Source organism: Mizuhopecten yessoensis, unplaced genomic scaffold (assembly GCF_002113885.1).
Source record: "Mizuhopecten yessoensis strain PY_sf001 unplaced genomic scaffold, ASM211388v2 scaffold10917, whole genome shotgun sequence".
In the NCBI taxonomy this organism is placed as follows: domain Eukaryota; kingdom Metazoa; phylum Mollusca; class Bivalvia; order Pectinida; family Pectinidae; genus Mizuhopecten; species Mizuhopecten yessoensis.
This window is the reverse complement of record NW_018408786.1, coordinates 904,848-927,066: the sequence shown is the minus strand read 5'-3', so window position 1 is coordinate 927,066 and position 22,219 is coordinate 904,848. Positions and strand designations below refer to the sequence as shown.

The following is a 22,219-nucleotide window of genomic DNA, read 5'->3' as shown; positions in this document are numbered from 1 at the left end:
TAAAGTTTAGAATTACAACGTGAATCATTTCAATATATATATGTCATACCCGCCAACCCGGATATACTGAAAGCAAATAAAAAAGAGGGTAATAGCGTGTGGGTCTTTTACTCAACATATATAAGAAAAATAAAAATAAATGAGAACTTAAATATTTTAATGATGTAAAGGTACATTCTACATTCATTGAACCGTTCTTCCAGCAGATCTAGCCGATCCTCATCCACAATAACAAGTTCAAAGCTGAAAAATAAAAAGATTGGTCAACAACACAACTTATAGTATTACTTCATAATAATAAAAATGATATTGTTTTTTTACAGGCATTTGTTTCTGTCAATAAAAATGGTCCTGACAATAAGATGTCACATTCTACTCATATAAAATATCCATTTGTTTCTGTCAATAAAAATGGACCTGACAATAATTCTACTCATATAAAATATCAATTTTATACAAGAAGGGGTTTTAATTCTTATTGTCAGGAGGATTTTTATTGACATAAACAAATACCTGTGCATGTTTATGAATGTTTTAGTAACATTGTTTTTAGCACCTGATCCATCTGAATTCAATATGCGATTCAAAGAGTGAAGAATGCAGTTTTTTGGTCCATAATTACCGGACTCAATCCACTATAACTCATTTTTTTCTACGACAATTTATTTGTGCACAATTATATTTTTTTAAGCATTTCGTGTTGTAGAACGTGCAATTGCCGATATTGCGATAATGACTTCTTCCTTCAAGAAGACATAACGTTACCTTCAAAATGTGATCTATACTATGTAGATACAATGGTTTATATAAAAACATTTGTAAAAACAGTCCTAGTATGTATATAAACAATTCACAACTTACCTGTCCGTGAGAAACAGAAACAGGAAATAAATCTCCTGATGAAAATGGATGGAAAAGTCTAAATAATTCTGTGTGACTTCAGTAACTATTAATATACTAAAAGATCCAATGTGTGAAATTGACAAAATCAGGGTCAAAATTGTAATCTGGCGTGTGAATTTATTAAAGCGGGGGGAAGGGCTAAAATTTGGGGTGTAACACGACGAAATTGGGTCACATGGTAGATATGACATGTGTAGTAGATTTTAATGGTACATAGGATGACGGTTGTCATATATAGCTTCAGGCTGGAGGGAATTTCTCCTTTGCTCAATGGTAGAGCGTCTTACTATAAGATGTCTGGGATTGTGGGATCATCCCTGTTGGAAGCACTCTATTCTCTATCCTGGTACACATGTATCACACATGTGATAAATGTATCATTCATGTCGTGTGGTTGTATTCCGTCTTTGCGTATTGCAGAGTTATCTTCTCTTGGGAGCAGGTATTGATTGTTACGTCACTTGTTTGTGAGAGTAACGTCATCAATTTTTGGGAAAACGACGTAATTTTCTCATACAGACCAATGATGTAACAATCAATACCTGCTCCCAAGAGAAGATAACTCTGCAATACGCAAAGACGGAATATACATGTACAAAGCAGTGATATCAATTAGTCACCAGCTGTTTCCTAGATACAACATTTCTCTTCAAACGATAACATCGTATTGATTTCTGTCATTATAGTCAGAGACAGATAATATTTAAAAATTAAATCAACACATCCAAGCTAGCTTGCTAGGCCCTTACATTGTTTTTCAAATATTAAAGCTCTCCACCAATGTCATGGCAATCTTTGGAAGCTACTGAAACTTGATCATTGTTGCTTTGCTAACATTGTTTGACATTAAAGTTTGCTGTATCAAAGCCGTTAAAATATATTTCCATATTCACTGGTGGCCAGCTGATGAAATACAGACTCTGAGCTGGCATATCATCCAGAGCTTGAGGCTTTGAGACATACCGGTAGTGAAATTTGAGGTTTTACAACATTTACGACGAAGGAGCTTAAAAAAATAAAAGTAGAATAAAAAAAAACCAGCCTTATTAAACTGATGAAAGAGTTAAATATTTTGTCTTTTAGCCATCCCAGTTCAGATTGGCTTCATTTGTGGATAATAATGATAACCTTCTTAATGCGCAAATGTCGGAAGAGGTTGCAACTGTACCTTAAATTGAACATTTTTTACAATGCTTAAAGACATGCATAGAGCTTCTAGTTTAGATCTTACTAGCTTTGTCTGTGTATGTTTAATGAAGTTGTGGGCGATTTCTTCATATTCGGCTGTCTGAAGGCAGTAGATGTAAATGATGATCCCACAAGCATTCAAAACTGAGAAAGAGGGCACAACTAACTTCTCATCTCAAACTCAAGAAATATTTCTTCTGTTCTGATATAACAAGCTTAAGTAGGAAATGTAATTTGAAGATCAAATTGTACACAAAACCTGGTATATGTACACCATACCAGCGTGTCTTCCTTGCATGGACATTTTTGTTTGGTGCCAATTGTAAGTGTTTATATATTAGGGGTGAAAAAAGTTAAAGTCATTGTTCACGTGCCAACCATTGAATTTAAGCACATCTCAGACTTGTTTATGAGCCACAACTTGTATATGTGAATGACATACATGTATATACTACAACTTGTATGTGAATGACTATATAGCTTTTTGAGAATTAAAAAAATAAAAATGTTTGAGATGAATTGGTAGTGTAACTGTGGAAGGTCATTAGGTCATTTTAAACATGACTTAGCACTAAGACTCTTTGAGTTATTCTAGAGGATAATGCTTTAAGGATTGTTCTACCACTTCAAATTACTCTCATTATGTATAAAGCGTTGGTTTGAACTCTGGCTAACATTAAAAATCCTTAAGATGTCTTATGATATAAGTTTAGATTTACTATTTTATTCTTCTGGAAATCATTGCATTAACCAGTGATGTAAAAGACTAAGTTGTGTGTGACCTTTACATGATACAGTAATGTGTACTATATGTTATGTATCCAGGTATTTATTGATGAGGTAACAAGTGAAAATACGTCCTGTTAATATAACATGTAAAGTGGTACGTACCCTGTACCATAAGGTATACAAGTATTGGCAGTACTTAGATAATAGTTAGGTAAACCAGTATAGACTGACCTCTGTTTGACCAGTAGCCTGATTATACCTACCCAATGTATGTTAGGTAACAGAGGGGAGATTCTGGTCAGCCAGGGGCTGTACTTAGTACCTATGATCAATACACTGACCACTGCCTACCTAGTCTGGTGTACTTTTGTTCTAGTGAAAAATGGCTTCATTTCCATCACCTATTACTCTGAGCACGGAATTAGATCTAAGTCTGTGCTCTGGGTGAAGATGGGAAAGTAAAATGACCTATTACCCAAGTGTTAATTACACAAACAAATCACATATTTCAGTTAAGAGAATCGAGTATAAACTTTAAAGTAGATATAGGCGTGAGAATTGGTTTCAAGGTTAAAAGGGGTATATTTGTTAAATCTACAGTGAATTTACACAATACTTGAGACGAAGTTCCAGACACACTACTCTCCCGGATCTCAGTAAAAGAAATAAAACAAATTGACATACAACAGTTGTAAGCTGACAGTGCTTCAGGTATCAGGTTTCTTACACACCAGTGACCACTGTCCATTCACTTACTAACACCTCAAGAATACATAAGAGTTGTGCAAGATCACCTAACTGGAGGGATTCTGGCAATACAGTATGTGTATACACTCACCGGTCAGCCCACCCAGTGACCAATGGGATAGGTCAGTGTTAATTCTAGACCATTTCCACATGAGTGACCAATACAGTCTTTGGTCGATCACTCAGCAAATACCTTTTAAAATATGTAAGACTTTGGTAAGAATGGCCTAACCATTCTAATAGTCCATTGTGTTGGTTTTTACTCTACCATTCCACTTTGATTGGTCAGTTCTGCAGACAGTCCGATGCTTGACCGGTCAGTAGGTGGCATTCTGCTCCTGGAACACATTGAGTAGATCATCATTATAGACGGGTATTAATGATAAAAGAAGGAAGAGTGTTTTTCCATAGGAAGGAAACGAATGTGGTGAAAATGAATGATTGAAATTGAGAAGAAAAAAATTGTATGTCGAAGGATTTACAATAGAAAAAGTGTCACTGCTCTTAATCACCTGGATTATTAGTGAGAAGTAAGATTCACTTGTTGGTAATAGAGCTGAGCTTTATAACAGAAGATTTTGTGTTGTGCATCGCAGTATCGTAACTGACAAAGCAGAAAAAAAGGCTGTATTCACTGCAAATCCAAATTTTGTTGGTCAGAAAAAAAAGTGACCTACATCTTGGAGTGACGGTTTATAAATGACCACTGTCCAAAATGGATTATAACAATGGCTATCTGACCTCGGGCTTGATGACAAGTCATCATCATCCCTCCAGTCTGTCACCAACATCCCATTCTTCCGCCATGAGCTTCGGATCATTGGGGTCAACGTCCAGTCTTTACAGTGACAGCAATGGGTTCGGCCAGGGTGGACATGGTTACTTTGGATCTTCACTGTCCAGTCCGAGTTTTAACCAGCAGTCCGCAGCCTACTTCAACCCTTACCTTCAGCTTCAAAGTCTAGGTATATACGAAATCCTTCCCAAACCAGTCTGATTGTCATCCTTTATTGCACCAGATTTGTTACTTATATTTGTAAGACGTTCCACTCATACTGAAAATGTATATACTGAACCAAAACAAAATTGCACGGGGTAAACTTTGACATATCTAACTAAACACATCCCTATTTTCAAAAACAGATGATCATGAATTGCCATGTCTTAAAAAACATCAAAATTAGATAGACATGTACAGAAACTATGATTTTTGCTAAACTTTAGAAAAGTCATGTCACATGACATTTTGGAGTGGCTCTATCTGTCTGTCATTAACCATTTGGTTCTTTGACTTCAGACCATTGGCAACTGAGACTGACAATCACCAACACAGTGGTTGTCCAGGCATGGCATTGAAGCAGTTAGTCTATTTGTACAATTACTTTCTGGTGCCATAGATAATGCAGGACCATTAATGCTCCTAATTACTGTGTTTAAAACAGTTTTCAAACTTTCCAAATATTTTCATCAAAGCGGTTGAACGTCCGTAGATGATACATGTACAATGTACTTAAGACCACGTTTGAAATCGCAAAGAAGGCTTATAAACAGTCCCAATCTATCCTCAGTCAATTACCTATGGGATGAACAGGACCGACAGGTCCAAAAACATTAAATATGCCAAATATTTTACGCTCAACTGTCAGGAGTGTTGGTAGAAGAATAGAACAACATTCTAATGCTAATTCAATGCTCCTTTAACTCTATGCATCAATATGTATGATAACTAAGGAGAATCTGTGCAATGCCATAGATTTTTGATGTAATGCTAAATTTCCTTATAAAATAATTTTCAACTTTGGTCTGTAGATGAAAACACTTATACATAAAGCACATAAAGCAAAAAAATAAATAAAAAATCAGACATTTTGGAAATAGTGAACCATAAATGTTAACTGTGTGTTTCTTTTTTGTTTTAGCATGTTAAATACCTCCAATTTGAAGACTGATAAGAACATATCTCTAAATATATATAACTCAAAAATATATTACTCTAATATATATAACTCTAATTGTGATACATGTAACAGTATAGCTGGAGTTTATCTAACATTTAGAAGTACTTCACATGGTAGAAAACCTGTCATAACGGACCCCTGTATAATCAGACAAGTTGTACCTATCAATGGATTCCCTAGCCATGATAACTTACATGTTACATGTTAAACACGGTGTTGTGTAAATTGTAATAAATCTGATATGTAGCCCTGATCTTACATTGGAGGTTAATGTTCAGCTACAAGGGTCTAGACAGAAATTTCAAGCTTTCAGACCATAGACTTTTGTTGCTATCAACAACATTCATAAAGACGTACAGTAAAGTTACGTGAGAACAGACTTACTATGACCTTGAAGTAAAACTCCTCTGAATCAGATTGCTAGCAGACAGATCATATCAACTTCTGAATCAGTTATGTAACCAGACGCAGATTAATGTTTCGTCAAGAGAACTGATAAAATATTTCTGGTTTGAATTACATTCAACAAATTAACCGACTTTGAAAATATGAATTTTACAAAATTCCCTGTACACCAAGGAGGAACTGGTGTTGTGTTACATGGATTGAAAGGGTTTTTTTTTACGTTAAACAGATAAAACAATGTAAAACACATGTGACATAATCTACGGATCAATTAAATCGTTAGATAAAAGGTGTCTTGTTAAAATCTGGATAAAGTTTTTTGGGGGCTTTTAAAAAAAAAATTCACAGCGCTGATATTCTTAAACATTATGTATCATCAAATAAAGTTCTATGTTGTCTTGAAGTTACACGATCAGGGCCAAGTTTGCTAATGTGAATACAGTGTAGACATTGCAAACTTGCAGCTAAATATTGAAGTTTTTAAAGGACATGATTTGGCAGAGGCGACAATAATACTTTTATACATAACACAAAGAAATACCTAGGCAAATGCTAACAAAATGACTACATGTATATGTATAAATATGTTGGTACAATTTCATGTAATAACAGTTTTTGGCCCTGATGTGGTGGTTTGATCAAAACTGTCGGTAACATCACTTATAAAGAAGATTCTTGTGTTTTACTGATGATGCAGGCCTAGTTAACTCATTCATCCCTGAAATTTCATAATGAACTATTCCAACCTTTGAATTGGAGGAGTTCAAATGTGTCTTCGGGGGTGAATGAGTTAACAGATTCTATCCTTCGTTTTTCTTAATGTCATTATCAAGAACGGGTTTATTTACTGGTACGTGTTCATGTGTTAACACCATGTAAGATTGGTAAGGAACTGGGCCAAGGGACTTATCAAATCTAAGGTATGGTCAGAAGTTTCAAGAATCCACATTTCCACTTTGAGTGATGACAAGACATGTGGAAACAAATTATCTAAGACAGCTTCGCTATTGTTATACTGAAAAAATAATACATCATTGTATTAAATAATCTTCTCTGCCAATTTTCATTCTTTGACTTCAAATAAGAAGGTCACCTTGGGTTTTGACAGATGAAAAATGTCAGAAAAACTTATTATGATCTCTTAAATATGTCATGTTTCACTAAATACCACATTTGGTTTAGGCAAATGACATAACATGAAGAGGAATGTATTGAACCACGGAATTAGATTATCTAAGTCTGTGATTGAACAGAATAATGTAGATCTCCAGGTCTATGCCAATTTAGTTATGATACATATATATTATGAATGGAAACCCCTGAATTCATTATCAGAGAAGAACGAGACCGAGAACAGAAGTGGTGTTATAAGTCTGACCTAGTGACTGTTACACTGTACGCTATTATATATAATTACCTAACATAGCTCTGTAGGGATCAGTTGTTGGGGGTCTGTCTGGGTCTGTGGTAGGGGGCGGTGTGTGTTAGTCACTTATAAGATTATAGCAGTCATCTTCAGCTTTGTTCATGTAAAGAAGTCATTCAAAAATAATTTAAATATAAGACTCTATTTATGGACATTGACATGTACCTCATTCATCAGACATCACTGATTCATTACTTCAATGTTTCATTACTTTACTGATTAATTCAAGTTCTGTACAAATTAAGTGAAACATCCTCATTTGGTCAAATGGACATTCAGATTCAAAGAGTTTCTGACTCTACCTCCTGCTCCTACTCATATACTGATGGTGTTCAAGTATATATATCATATACTGATGGTGTACAGTATATACAGCTGACCATCAGACAGTCACTCTTGATTGTTGACTGTTACCTAACTTTGTGTAACACCTGAAAGCTATGGTCTGGCTGCAGGGATTACTGACCACTGGTGGTCAGTCTGGAGTTCTGACCAGCCAGACAGCTTACCTGGTATGAATGACCTGTTACGTAATGTGACACCCTCGGCTAATTTATGGTGTAACTGATATGATCTACTAATCAAAGCTGTCTGGCCAGGTAGATCCTACATGTATATTGGGAATCGCTCGATTGATGTTTCACACATATAGTATATATTGATCTGTTGGTTAGTCACGCTGACCAAGGTTTGCTTGTGCCTTAGGTTTGACCATTGGCTACATACAATATGTTATTGACCAATCAAGGACATGCATGTACTGTAGATGATATATTTGTATTCAAGATAGTCATGACAATGGGTGCTATACTGTTTTACAATTGTAAATACATTTGAACTGATAATTAATAATTAAAGATAACCAAAATATGATTTCTTATTATCTTATTTTTATTTTTAATTTTGTTTTCCAAAACCAAGTTGTACTTATTCCAAAAGCTGACAGTTATGATAAATCTGTAAAAAAAATTGTAATAGGACAAAAATTAGAGAAAAGTTTATGTGCCTTCATTGGGGATCGAACCAGCAACCCCTGACTTTCTAGTAAGGCGAGTTTAGTACTATGTACAATGTGCATTCTTTACATATTTATATTAACCTGCAATAACTATATGGTACAACTAGAACTGTCCAGTACTTGACCAATTGCCTGAGAATCTTTTGGCTATAAAGACACTATGTGGGATTTGTTGTAATGTGGAGACTGTTTAATGTATTCACAAGTCAGAGCTACACATGTTTAATTAATGTTACATGTATCATATTAACTAATCACCATTATGATTTTGGTAACCGTCCCTTTAAATCCATACTTGTTTTGGGGAAATAATACCCACCATTACTGAGGGGCGTGATAATACTGACCATAAAGGCATTTGTTATAAGATAGGGCCTTGAATCTTGCATTGGTAGCCATTTATATAAAAGCATCTTAATCAAAACGAGCGTGCGTCAGAAATTGCATAAGAACAATAATCTCTAAAAGTTGTACACATAATCTTTTCTGATTTTACCAATTTACAAACAAGATTTTGAGAAGATGAGTCTAGCGATCAGTTACACTTCACACGTAAAGTCTTGAGTAACGACCTGCTCTTTTACTTCCTTCGTCTTGATGTAATAGGCCACTTCTGTCAGAACCCCCGGCTGGTGCAGCATAGTTCGGCTGTGAATGTCGGGGATTACTGATCAGCATGAGCTATCGTTGTGTGGGGCGACCTTCTCTTCTCTAAACGGCTACTCTAGTCTCATTTAACTCTTTATCTCTGAGAGCTGGAATCTTTGGAATTCCTGGTTGGTTGAATCTCTTCCCTGTTTACTGTAAGTTACGGGGCCTCTGCTGATGTTTTCTGTCTCATTGTACGTGGCACCGTCAATATTTGTTAGAACTACAGACAGACACCCCTCAAAAGTTGCTTACAAGCTGTTTATTACTTCCTCATTACTGGAAAACATGGACTGGACAGCTATATGGCTGCCCGAGTAATGTGTTCTATAACGCCAGAGAGGACCCAGCCATTAGGAAGCCATGAATACAAACCAAGATGATACACAATAAAACCACACCTTGATAAAAGGTAAAAGATGTCAAAAGTAATGATGCATTATGATAAATTTCATAAAAACAAGCATTTTCAGTTTGGCTTTTGGTAGTATAGATACACAGATTGTGAGATATAGAGTATAAATGTATGTATCGAAGTGGGCTTTTGTATTGTAAGCAGTTTGGTTTTAAGTGATATAGTTACAGTATGCCCTCGTTTCCTGGTAGAAGAAGCTTTTAAGAACTACTGTGCTGGAAACTATTGTAGCCAGCACAGATGACGTGCTGACTGTTTAAACCCCCTCCCCTCCCTCCCCACTGTGCCTCAATCAGTCTGAAACAAGGGGGCCACATAGGGTCAGGAAATCCTTGCCCTTCAGAACAGCCACACTTATTTTTAGGTCAATTTAAAATCAAATATGGCTGTCATGAAGGCCATTTTGACAAAAAATAACTTTTAAACTCAAATTCTACAAAAGCCATTTTTCTGAAACTTTGTGGGAATGATCAGCACATGGTCCTGATCAATTGTTGTTTTTTTGGACCTGATGTGAATACCACCTCCAAATATGACCACCTTGGTAGACATTTTAAAACACTATTTTGAACTTTCAGTAGGATCAAATAGTAGTAGAGCCACTTACAATGTCTGTTCATCTTTCGCCATTTAATTAAGTTTAAATCTCATGTGAGCATGCAGGCCCCTTTGGCCTCTTGTTGTTGAATATGTTTATGGTCTCGCTGCACAAGTGTGACTTACTCTATGTTTGATGGCCAAGTTTTTGTTGAATATGTTATCCTCAATTCATGAAATGGCAAGACAAAAACTTTTAATGGTGTCATGAATGTCTTTCTTGTTAGTAGCTGTTGAGCACAGCTTGTCTATCTACAAGAAACCAAACATTGGTATCATTCTTCGGATTCGTTCTTCCTGTATGAAACCTTGAACCTGTTTAAAGTCGAGCACAAAACATTCACAGATGTGGCATTTCAAACAGGCAGGCTGGATTCAAACAGGCATGCTGGATTCAAACAAGCATGCTGGAAATGCATTTAAACATTTAAAGTACATTTATCATTGCAAAGTATACTGTTATCATAATTAAGTATTTTTCTCCGCTGAATTTAATTAACCTAAAGACCACATATTTCAGAAAGATAGCTACATAATTCATCAACACATGCACACTAAGAAAAGATCACTGTATATACATGTATATAGAAAGCTCAGAAATACCAGTGCTCTATAACCTTTGATGTGTATCTGTGTGTATATGGAAAGCTATCGCTATCAATAGACAATTACACAAGAATTCCTGCCTCCAGGTCTGTCTGGCAGAAGCATTCTAGAGTTATTTTTGGTCAAAATATTTCTGGTTAGAGTCTAAATATTTGCACCTAGTCTAGATTTAGCAGCGTACTACAAGAACTTTTTAACCAGACATTGTCAATATGCCAACATATATATAACAACACAGGATTGGTAGCAGAACAAATAATTAGTTTTGATGGAAAAAAGCACCAGTACATTATATATGTAAAAATAAAGGAAGTAAACCGAAGTAGTGGGGTCTTTTGAAAATTGGGTAATGCAGTGATGACCTAACTTTAAAAACATGCAGCTGTTCGTATCACTGAACAAATTTAAATAAATTAGGGGTAAACGTGTATAAACCTTTGATAACACATCAGACTCCTCATGCACCCCTGCAGGTGGGGGATCGGGGAAAGAATACACTTGCTGTTACCCACTTGTAGCGTAGGAAGCGACTAATGTGGTTCACCAGTTGTCAGGATAATGTGACCGGGCAGATTGCTGTGCTTGGTGCCTTCAGCATGGCATTTCAGTGAGATAGCACTATAAAGTAGGCATCAGATCCGCACTATCACAAGGAGGCAAACACACCAACATACCCCGTCTCCTGCATACACAGACGGAGACACGCATTCACTACACACATGGAGGCACGTCCATAAATGACCTTAGCTGCTAATAGGACGTTAACTCATCAACCCATGGAGACACATTTGAGCTCTTCCAATTCAAAGGTTGGAATGGTTCATTATAAAATATCAGGGGTGAATGAGTTAAACAAAATTAAACCAAACCAAACCAGACTCCTTATATAAATATCACTGTGAGATATTTTGATGAACTGTAACAGCCAAAGAGAAAGAGGGGAAACTACTGTCTTTCTAGCATAAGTTAGCAGAAATGTGGTTTAACCCTTTCACCCCTAGGTAACTTTAGTATACTCTACCATACATTGATCTGGATGAGTCCATTATGGTCTACAGAGGTGAAAGGGTTAACCCAGGGACGTGATCACTACCAGTTCAGCTACACCATGCATGGTCAGTCAGGGGATGGGTGCATGCTCACACGTTACAGGAGGAAATGGCAAAATATCATTATTTAGGTAGAAAAATAGTTTAAATGTGTGAATAACAGAGAAACATTAACAAGACTCCCTTTAACCCATCCTCGCTAATTTGTAGGACGAAGTGCAGGTGCATTGCGTGTACTGTATAATATCAGAACCTTTTGCCATGCAGATCTGCAGGTTTCCCCACAAACGTATATGTGCAGAAATAAGTGTACCAGTAAATTGATTAAATAATGAAGAGAATCATTAGAAATTGGTCAGATCATTTTAACAATTTGTTTGTCATGGCAGTGTTACAGCTGGGATAAAGTGATTTAATAAATATCCTCATTTGAAATTGAAGCTTGTACATGTAGCTACCTACTTCTGTCTTCAGATGTCTGTATATTTTCATGCTCCATACATACGACTAACAAGCGTAGGATAGGAGGGGGGACTAAATACTGCTGGAGGCTCTTGTTCTGTATTTGTCTGACTGTTTTGAGAATGTGCACTACTAGCTTGATGCTTTGTGTGAGATAAATTAAGTTAGAAAAAAATGTTCAAGACATTTTATACCCAGTGAAAAAGTTGCTTAAGGACATGCAGAGTTTTGATATATGAACATAATGTAATGGCTCCTTACAAAACAAAGGTCCTCTAGTGAGTCAATTAAGTGAAAGGGCTATATAACATAGAGGCATGTGTGTGTGGAGGGAGGGGAGGGAGAATAAAACATGTCACATTATCTGACAACCGTTATGGGACAAAATCATTTTGTAATTTTGTAAAATGACATATTTAAGCTGCAAGGATTCACTGAAATTTAGCCAAAAAACCCCAGATATACAGAATTCTGCGTATTTCTTAAGTTTAAGAAAATAAATCAGGAGACTCTCCCTGCAGAATAGACTTGATTAGTATAATTATCTTGTTTGATTTTACAAGTACACTACATGCATGATGTTAAGTAAAATGTTACTGTCAGTATTGCTTGAACACTCACAGTAAACTATAGCTGGCAATACAAGGCAAGTGTCTACTTATATCACTGACTGCTATATATACCATCCTTGAGAGCACACACCAAGGACCAAGGACTGTGACAGTATGGAGTCAGAGGGTATGCTAACAGAGAGTCAAGCCTCCGAAGCGAGTAGCGCCAGAGGGGAAGGGTATAGGAGGGACCATAGCTGGAAAAAAGGCTACATGGCCCTAGAAGCAATCTCCCGTATTCTGGGAACTCCTTTTAGACTTATTATTAACAAGTAAAACCAGACTTTTTATATGAATAATATTTGATTTTGTACTTCACTAAGTAGTTTTTGATAAACCTTCGATATTTGCCCATGTGTACATAGACATAACATAACAACACTGTTTTATCAGACTAAAATGTTCAAGAAGATATTTGTATTTCTTTCCTTTTTTATGATTGATGCGGTCCATATTAATCATAAAAAAACAGAAATTGAACAAAATATGATTTTTTTGAAAAATCTTGAAAATTTCTGTGTATGCTGGAGCATATAAGCATACATGTATGCTACGCCACTGGGGGTAGTACATGGCCACTAGGGACTTTGGTTACACTGCCCAGGGGAGCCCCATAGGGCTAGTCCATCTTGTGTAGTAACAGGGGTGTTAGGATACTCTAATCTCTCCAGTCACTTAGAGCTGTACATGTATATGAAACCTTCATAATACAGGTATTATCTATTTAAACTGAACTCTCTAAAACTGATAACCTGTCTAAACTGAACCTTATATAATACAGCGATAACCTGTCAAAACCCAACTCTTCCTAAAACAGCTAACCTATCTAAACTGAACCTTATATAATACAGAGATAACCTGTCTTAACCCAACTCTTCCCAAAACAGATAACCTGTCTAAACTGAACCCTACATAATACAAAGATAACCTGTCTAAACTGAATCCTAAATAATACAGAGATAACCTGTCTAACCTGAAGTCGACTTAACTTGAAAACCTGTAAATATACTAGGTCTTCAATTACATTTCACTTGTGTGTAGTACATGTGTACACTTCTATCTAAACTAAACATGCACCATGAGAAAATCTGTCTGATTTGAACAGGAGTACTGGCTCTGTTACAGTTAGGAGACAGGACTGACTGTATGATTTGAACAGGAGTACTGGCTCCGTTACAGTTAGGAGACAGTACAGACTGTCTGATTTGAACAGGAGTTCTGGGTCTGTTACAGTTAGGAGACAGGACTGACTGTCTGATTTGAACAGGAGTACTGGCTCTGTTACAGTTAGGAGACAGTACTGACTGTCCAGATCAGGAATTGGCCTGGATGGAACTTGACAGGTTTCACTGTACAATTTTACCTTTGAGATAGGAACAAGGGCAGTACAAAAAACATGATAAAACATATTGAGTTGACCAATGTGTTTAGGTATATGCTGGCTTTGAAGTAAGCGTTGATGACACATCAAAAAGAGGGTTGTATACTTGTTCAACCCATTCAGTTAAAACTTGCAGATGATGAGATCTAAACTGCAGCTTGCATATTGCACCAAAGCATCTGTTTGTAATAAACGTCCACACCTAAGTGTTACTGTATTACCTACATCTGCTGCTGAGTGGTGTTACCATGGAGGTGCGCTATCAGCCTCGACAAAACAAATCACATTTCTCACAATTATGTTTATTGGATTTTGTAAAAAGAGATACTGTAGTGCAACGTTTTGTTAGCTTTGTGGCAGCTAGCTAGGTTCCTTATTACAGAGGCTACACAAAACAAGTCTTATAATTACCACCACAAATAACAACAGATAGGCAACAGTAACAAATACTGTTAATGCTATACTAAACAAGTTCTTTTGCACAAAATCAGTTGCTTGATAAATTTATATCAAAATAAACAGTTTATTGTGTATGTGATCTAACAATGATTTTATGTTGATGTAATGCAAATTATATGTATAAATCTGCTGTTGAAAAAATAAAAATAAATTAAGTAAAAACTACCGAACAGTTGATTTTATTTGAACATCTATGTGAAAATATGATTAAAGATATTTGTCTGTATTTTTTCTACCTTTAAAAAGTTAAGTGGTTAATATCCGTACCGAAGTAGTCTACCCTAGTCAGACCCCCAAAACGAAGGTCGAGTCAAAAGTCCAATTTAGTGATGCATCGTTTGACCAGGAGAAAAGTATTGATTCAAGGGATTCCAATGTGTTGCCTTTTCTGTTGTTTTGTCTGTGTACCAATTGTGTTGGATAGACTTTGTGTCAGCTCCACTTCTGTGATACATGCACAATAAGTCCAATAGGAATTAAGTTCATATGTACGTAGGTCTCTGTGACCTATCTTTTCTGCTTCACTGACTTTTGTTAGACTCAGTGTTTACCTGCATTTATGTGATTATAGACTGCACTTAGCTCTACTTCTGCAGTATTACATACAGTACTCATACTTATGAAGAGTACTACATCATCATCATACGACCTGTAGGTCACAGTGACCTATATTTTCCACTTTAGATACTTTGGTTAAACTTTGCGTTTAGCTCCACTTCTCTTGGTACTAGAAGTCCCACAGCCATCAAAGTGTATATGCAGTTACATGTTTAGGAGGTAGATCACCGTGACCTATAATTACTGCTTCACTGATTTGATTCTACTTTGCCTAATTCTCATCAAGCGGTGGCAGAGATGCATATGTTGGATTTACAAATATTTTGTAGTTCAAAGTATAGCTTGTACTTAAGTCAAGTTTATCATTTGTGATTGTCAACATGTTTCACCTATCATAGGTATTATAATAACCTTTGCTGTAATACCTATATAACTATTGTAATGTAAATCCGTTGTAATTTGATGTTTATTGTGTGTTACAGCGGCTGTAGCAGCAGCAGGCAGCTCCCCGACACTGGCCAGGGCTTTGGCCGCAGTGCAGCAAACGCAGAAACGACCCAGAAGTGAAAAGAAGGCGTTCCCCTTGGAACAGAAAGACGGAAAATATTTCGAAAGACGAAAACGAAACAACCTTGCAGCTAAAAAATCAAGAGACGCTAGAAAATCTCGTGAGGATGACATATCCATTCGTGCTAGTTTCTTGGAAAAAGAAAATGCTATTCTTCGGGCTCAAGTGGCAACATTACGAGAGGAAGCTAATTCGCTCAAACAGCTTCTTCTCCAGAAACGTTCAAAACATTGATGTGATTGTACAAGAAGTTCCCAGATTTTATATGAAGGTTGTGTTGCAATCTTCATGTTGTTAAGAAAACCGGTGTTTTTGTTAAAATTTGCATTTTGTAACATACCTTACTATTTTTACATAGATGATTTCATCAAAGTTTGTTTTTTATTGTTGCCTAGAAATTATAAACTAATCTTTTTAAAAATTAGAATTTTACCATTGTCATTAAATTCAATTCTGGTATCATGAGCAATTTAGCAATTAATGTATGCATCATATTTTAAAATAATGTGAAAGAAATTTTGGCAGGTGTTTCGAAAAAAAATTGCACTATGTTTTTGTCACACAGTAAACTTAGCACACTTAGACCAAGAGTATAACATACAGTATCATGTCCCTAAAATCACTTCATTACCAGCACTGCCTGTAAAAATGAAGCTTCACTTAGAAAATTACATTCAGACAGATCACTGAGTTATATTCCACATGAAACCAATACAGGAATTGGCAGGGTAATACAAGGTTTGGTTGAAAGTTGACCTTTCTGACCATTGTATGACTATAGAGGGGACACAACATTATTCTCTGGCAATATTTATAAATGTTCAGGGGAATCGTGTCACTCAGATTGTGTTGAATTGCAGATTTTATTCTGACAACTGAATACCAGATATTTCATGTGAAGTATTTCAATGCATGACAAACATGTAGAAATGTTTCATTAAACTTGACAGAACCCTTGCCTAATATACATGTGTGTCTTGGGTATTTCAATGCATGACAAACATGTAGAAATGTTTCATTAAACTTGACAGAACCCTTGCCTAATATACATGTGTGTCTTGGGTATTTCAATGCATGACAAACATGTAGAAATGTTTCATTAAACTTGACAGAACCCTTGCCTAATATACATGTGTGTCTTGGGTATTTCAATGCATGACAAACATGTAGAAATGTTTCATTAAACTTGACAGAACCCTTGCCTAATATACATGTGTGTCTTGGGTATTTCAATGCATGACAAACATGTAGAAATGTTTCATTAAACTTGACAGAACCCTTGCCTAATATACATGTGTGTCTTGGGTATTTCAATGCATGACAAACATGTAGAAATGTTTCATTAAACTTGACAGAACCCTTGCCTAATATACATGTGTGTCTTGGGTATTTCAATGCATGACAAACATGTAGAAATGTTTCATTAAACTTGACAGAACCCTTGCCTAATATACATGTGTGTCTTGGGTATTTCAATGCATGACAAACATGTAGAAATGTTTCATTAAACTTGACAGAACCCTTGCCTAATATACATGTGTGTCTTGGGTATTTCAATGCATGACAAACATGTAGAAATGTTTCATTAAACTTGACAGAACCCTTGCCTAATATACATGTGTGTCTTGGGTATTTCAATGCATGACAAACATGTAGAAATGTTTCATTAAACTTGACAGAACCCTTGCCTAATATACATGTGTGTCTTGGGGTATTTTCACGACCAAACGTAAAAAAAATCGGGGCACAGGTCATGTCAAAGTTTGTTTAGGTGTCTTCACTTCAAGGTCAAGGCTACAAACTGAGGTCAGAGGTATCATCCAAGTTTTCTTTTCGCATAACTCAATAATAATCAGCTTATAAGTTTCATAAAACATTCTTTAAAGTTGACATTAAAAAAAAACACTTCTTTGAGAAAATTCACCCAAACCTAACTCCCATTCAACTGTTATCAGATACAGAGGTTTGTGCAATGCCCTAAGCAGACCTTACATCACCTCATATCTATAGAATCATATACAGGAGTTTTCATTTCATATGAAATATCTGAAATCAGAATTTTCCATTTGAGTTCAAATCAAAACTTGAAAATTATGTATCATTAAAATGATGTAAAAGGAAAACGAAAGATTCTTTTTATCAGTTTGTCAAGTTTTTTTGGGGGAATTATACAAACAAGCCTGTCTTAATGATTCTATATCTTTCTCCATCGTGACTTCATGATGTAACTTGGAAATCTGTGACGTCATTTGATTTCATTTATGACATCACAAAACTTCATTATACACGAGTCATATGTAGTGACACAAGTGTTATCACTTATGGACTATATGATGAAAAATTTGTACTTGTAGCTTATTTGATCAACACAAAAAAATGTTAATTATAAGGATCGTTCATGTACAGATAATTTTTTTGTTCATCAATTCGTTCAAAATGTTTATCATAGGCATGATTAATGATGTGAAAAGTATTGATACTTAGGTTCTGTTTATTTTACTGGTGCTCATATGTACAAAAACCTGGTGACTTAGTATTTCACAAGTTTCATTTTATAAATTATATATACCCGGTAAAATTTTATCTACTCTCAATGTGTTACGTCTGAGCTCATATATACTTTTGTTTAATTTGTAATCAATGAGCCAACATTTTAATATTGAACAAGCAGCTAACTGTTATCATCATGTTTTCATTGACTGGCAATGTTTTATTGTTAAAAATTCATAACTGTTAAACTATGTTTAGGATTAGCTTGTGAATTGTGCTGTTTGTTGATCAAAGGGAGACAACTTGGTAGTCTGTGTGTTCCAATATCAATATTACAACCATGCCACCCAGTTTTCAAATATCCTGGCGCCTGTATTGAGCTTTGAAATATCATCAGACTGCATTAGCAGTTAAAATAAAACAATGGACATTTTTTTTCCAAGTATAATTTAGTTGCTAAATGGCATTTATTAGAATACTTGAACATGGTTTGATTGACATATTATATTTCTAACTTTCGAATGTTTTAAAGCTGTACAAACTGACGTCTACGTTCACTCGAATTCTAAAAGGGTTTCATTTTGTATATATAGTGTACATTTAGTGTAATCTAGTGGCTAGACAGATCGTATGGGACTTCCGGTGCATTGAAAGTGTACGTGTTTTATGGTTAAATTGGATTGCATGGTTTCTTTCATTGCTTTTCAATCAATCAGTCCTAGAACTACTGGTGTTGGACCTAAATCTTAAAAGCAAAACATTAAAACAGTCGTATCTCCTCTACAGCTCTCATTCAGTGCTGTACTCTTTGATGTGTGCTCGTGTTACTTTTGCATTTATTTGCAAAATTAAAAAAATTGATGCGGTTTTGAATTTGTAGTTTCTACATTGTTCTTGAGTGTGACTTCATTAGAATATTTGCTTTATCCAAAATTCATGCTTCATTAACTCTCACAGAAGCTACCTTTCTGACATGTATATATATAGTATACTGCAGCAAGTCGTTATTTATTTGGAGCATGATAATTACTAAATGAGGTTTTGCTCCTGTGGTATACTGGACGAAATATTTCCCCAAATCACAGTACCTAGTAAATGCACCTGAAGTCCCCATTCTGAATCTGGTTTCAATGCAGTGCTGTTATTTCTTTAAAGAAAACAATTTTTATTGAGGATATTTGTGCGTTGATGCGCCAGATTGACTCGGGTAGGCTAGTACTCCTTACCCACTGTGCTGTTGTGTATAATCTGTACATATTGGGGGTATGTCAGCTTGGCTGGGAGATTACCCAGTGTAGATATTGATACCAGTACTTCTTCAGGTTTAACTACTCAAAATTTAACCTGTAATGTTTTAAGAATTTACCAGAAGATGACTCAAATCACACGAGGTACAAATCACACCTGTATTTACTGAGTAATGTTTATGAACATTCAATATAACACACCTGTACGTGATGTCATCGTAGGTGTAATGCAGCATGTGTACATTGTAAGCACGACGCTCTTAAGATGTGGAGGTGTATAAGGCAATGCAATGTTGCTATATTAAGATATACAAAATATTTATCAGAGAAAGCACAAACAGGTACATCAGTTTGTTCAAGCAGCGGACACTTAGTTTGCTGGGGGATTTTGATGAAACTTTGCAAGATATTATAACAAAGCACTATACATTACTATGTGTGAGTGACCTAGTTTTTGTTGAGCACTAACCCCATATATATCAGAATATATCTATAAATAACCTGTCAATGTATGTTACCCTAGCTGATTTTATTCTGGCTGATAACTTTTGTGTGTAACTGTTTGAACATTTTGTTATAATGAATAACTACCTCATGTATATTATACCCGTGAATTATTGAAATCAGCCACAAATTGATAAAGTTTTGTTTTACATATGTGTGTATATATATGATATTATATATGATATTTGTAGTTGGTGTTATACCCCGGTTAGTGTTAAGTTTTGATATCTAGAGATAGTGCAATGGTCGCCTTGTTGTTCAAGACATATTCTGGTGATACAACGTGTATTCTGGTGATACAACACGTATTCTGGTGATACAACGTGTATTCTGATGATACAATGTGTATTCTGGTGATACGTGTATTCTGGTGATACAACATGTATTCTGGTGATACAACACGTATTCTGGTGATACAACACGTATTCTGGTGATACAACATGTAATCCGGTGTTACAACATGTAGTCCGGTGATACAACATGTAGTCTGGTGATACAACGTGTATTCTGGTGATACAACACGTATTCTGGTGATACAACATGTAATCCGGTGTTACAACATGTAGTCCGGTGATACAACATGTAATCCGGTGTTACAACATGTAATCCGGTGTTACAACATGTAGTCCGGTGATACAACATGTAATCCGGTGTTACAACATGTAGTCCGGTGATACAACATGTAGTCCGGTGTTACAACATTTAGTCCGGTGATACAACATGTATTCTGGTGATACAACACGTATTCTGGTGATACAACATGTATTCTGGTGTTACAGCATGTAGTCCGGTGTTACAACATGTAGTCCAGTGATACAACATGTAGTCCGGTGATACAACATGTAGTCCGGTGTTACAACATGTATTCCAGTAATACAACATGTGTTCCGGTGATACAACAGTAATACATAATGTATTACAGTGATACAACGTGTATTCTGGTGATACAACATGTATTCTGGTGATACATGTTGTATCACCAGAAGACACGTTGTATCACCAGAATACACGTTGTATAACCAGAATACATGTTGTATCACCAGCATACACGTTGTATCACCAGAATACAACGTGTATTCTGGTGATACAACATGTATTCTGGTGATACAACATGTATTCTGGTGATACAACATGTAGTCTGGTGAAACAACGTGTATTCTGGTGATACAACATGTATTCTGGTGATACAATGCACAGTCCATTGTAACAAGTTCACAGTATTATTTGTTTGAGGTAAAGATGCAAAGATCACATACAACTTCTCGAATTCGGATGAAAGCAAAACTTTTATTTTTGAATTTTCAGTTAAGCCCACTTTGGTCCAAAGAATTTTCTGTAAAAGCAGTATTGCTTAGGAGGTGGAAGGGCTTACTTACAATTTTTTGTTTAACTTTTATAAAAATAACTTCAATTTAAGAAAAAAAATAGGAGAAAAAGTTCAGCAAAGTTTTCTCTTGTATTTCCACAACATTATCCATTAATTGCATTTAATTAAATGTGTACTTATCCTAATATCAGATACAGTTGAGAAAGAATTGTTCAGTTGGCCATCTTTCATGGTATAGGTACAGTATTTCATAATGCACTTCAGTCAGTATCCAATTTAGTACAAGATCTACCTTTATTTAAAAGATTCTTTTCCATTCTGAAAATTTTCATCTTCAAAATTGTCTTAAGCAATATTATTATGTCACAAGTATCAAAATGTCAATCAATGGTTGGCTAAATCGCTTCTGAATTAAATTCCTTATTTAATAGAAACAAAAAGGAATGATATTAACATTTCATATCTTTGATTTACAATATATATTGTTTAGTTCAGTAGACTATTGTTACATGATTTTCCAATATTTTTCATGAAATTTATTGCGTTTAATTTTAATGCTGAAATAATTAATTTGGAAGAAGAGTTTAACCCATTTTTCCCATTCATATTCTTAGAGAAAGAAAAAAACAAATTGTAAATGAATTTGATTATATGTGTAGTGTCGTTGTTCACAGAACGTTTAGATTCATACAAAACATCAGTCATATGGTATTCATGAAATAATACATTAATTAACGGCCAATCTATCTCAGGAATTGTTATTTTTTTGTACAATTTCACTTTGTTATATATATATGTATAATATGTGTATAGTGTGTTTGTGTGTGTGTGTGCTGAACTCTGGATACTTGAGACAGACTACATGTATCTTAACCATGCTCATATTTTGTTGTATTAAAGTGGTCATGCATTTGACAGGACAC

The 22,219-nt window shown here is 35.4% G+C and overlaps 1 protein-coding gene across 2 annotated transcripts in view; it reads left to right on the top strand.

Moving 5' to 3' along the window:
• Positions 1–20,932, top strand: part of LOC110463594 (transcription factor VBP-like) — a 30,235-nt gene extending 9,303 nt beyond the window's left edge. For both annotated transcript variants that reach the window (XM_021518324.1, XM_021518323.1), the window contains exon 4: positions 15,643–20,932. In XM_021518324.1, coding sequence (XP_021373999.1) covers positions 15,643–15,962 — 320 coding nt within the window. In that variant the 3' untranslated portion in view covers positions 15,963–20,932. The remainder of the gene's footprint in view (positions 1–15,642) is intronic.
• Positions 20,933–22,219: the final 1,287 nt, after the last annotated feature.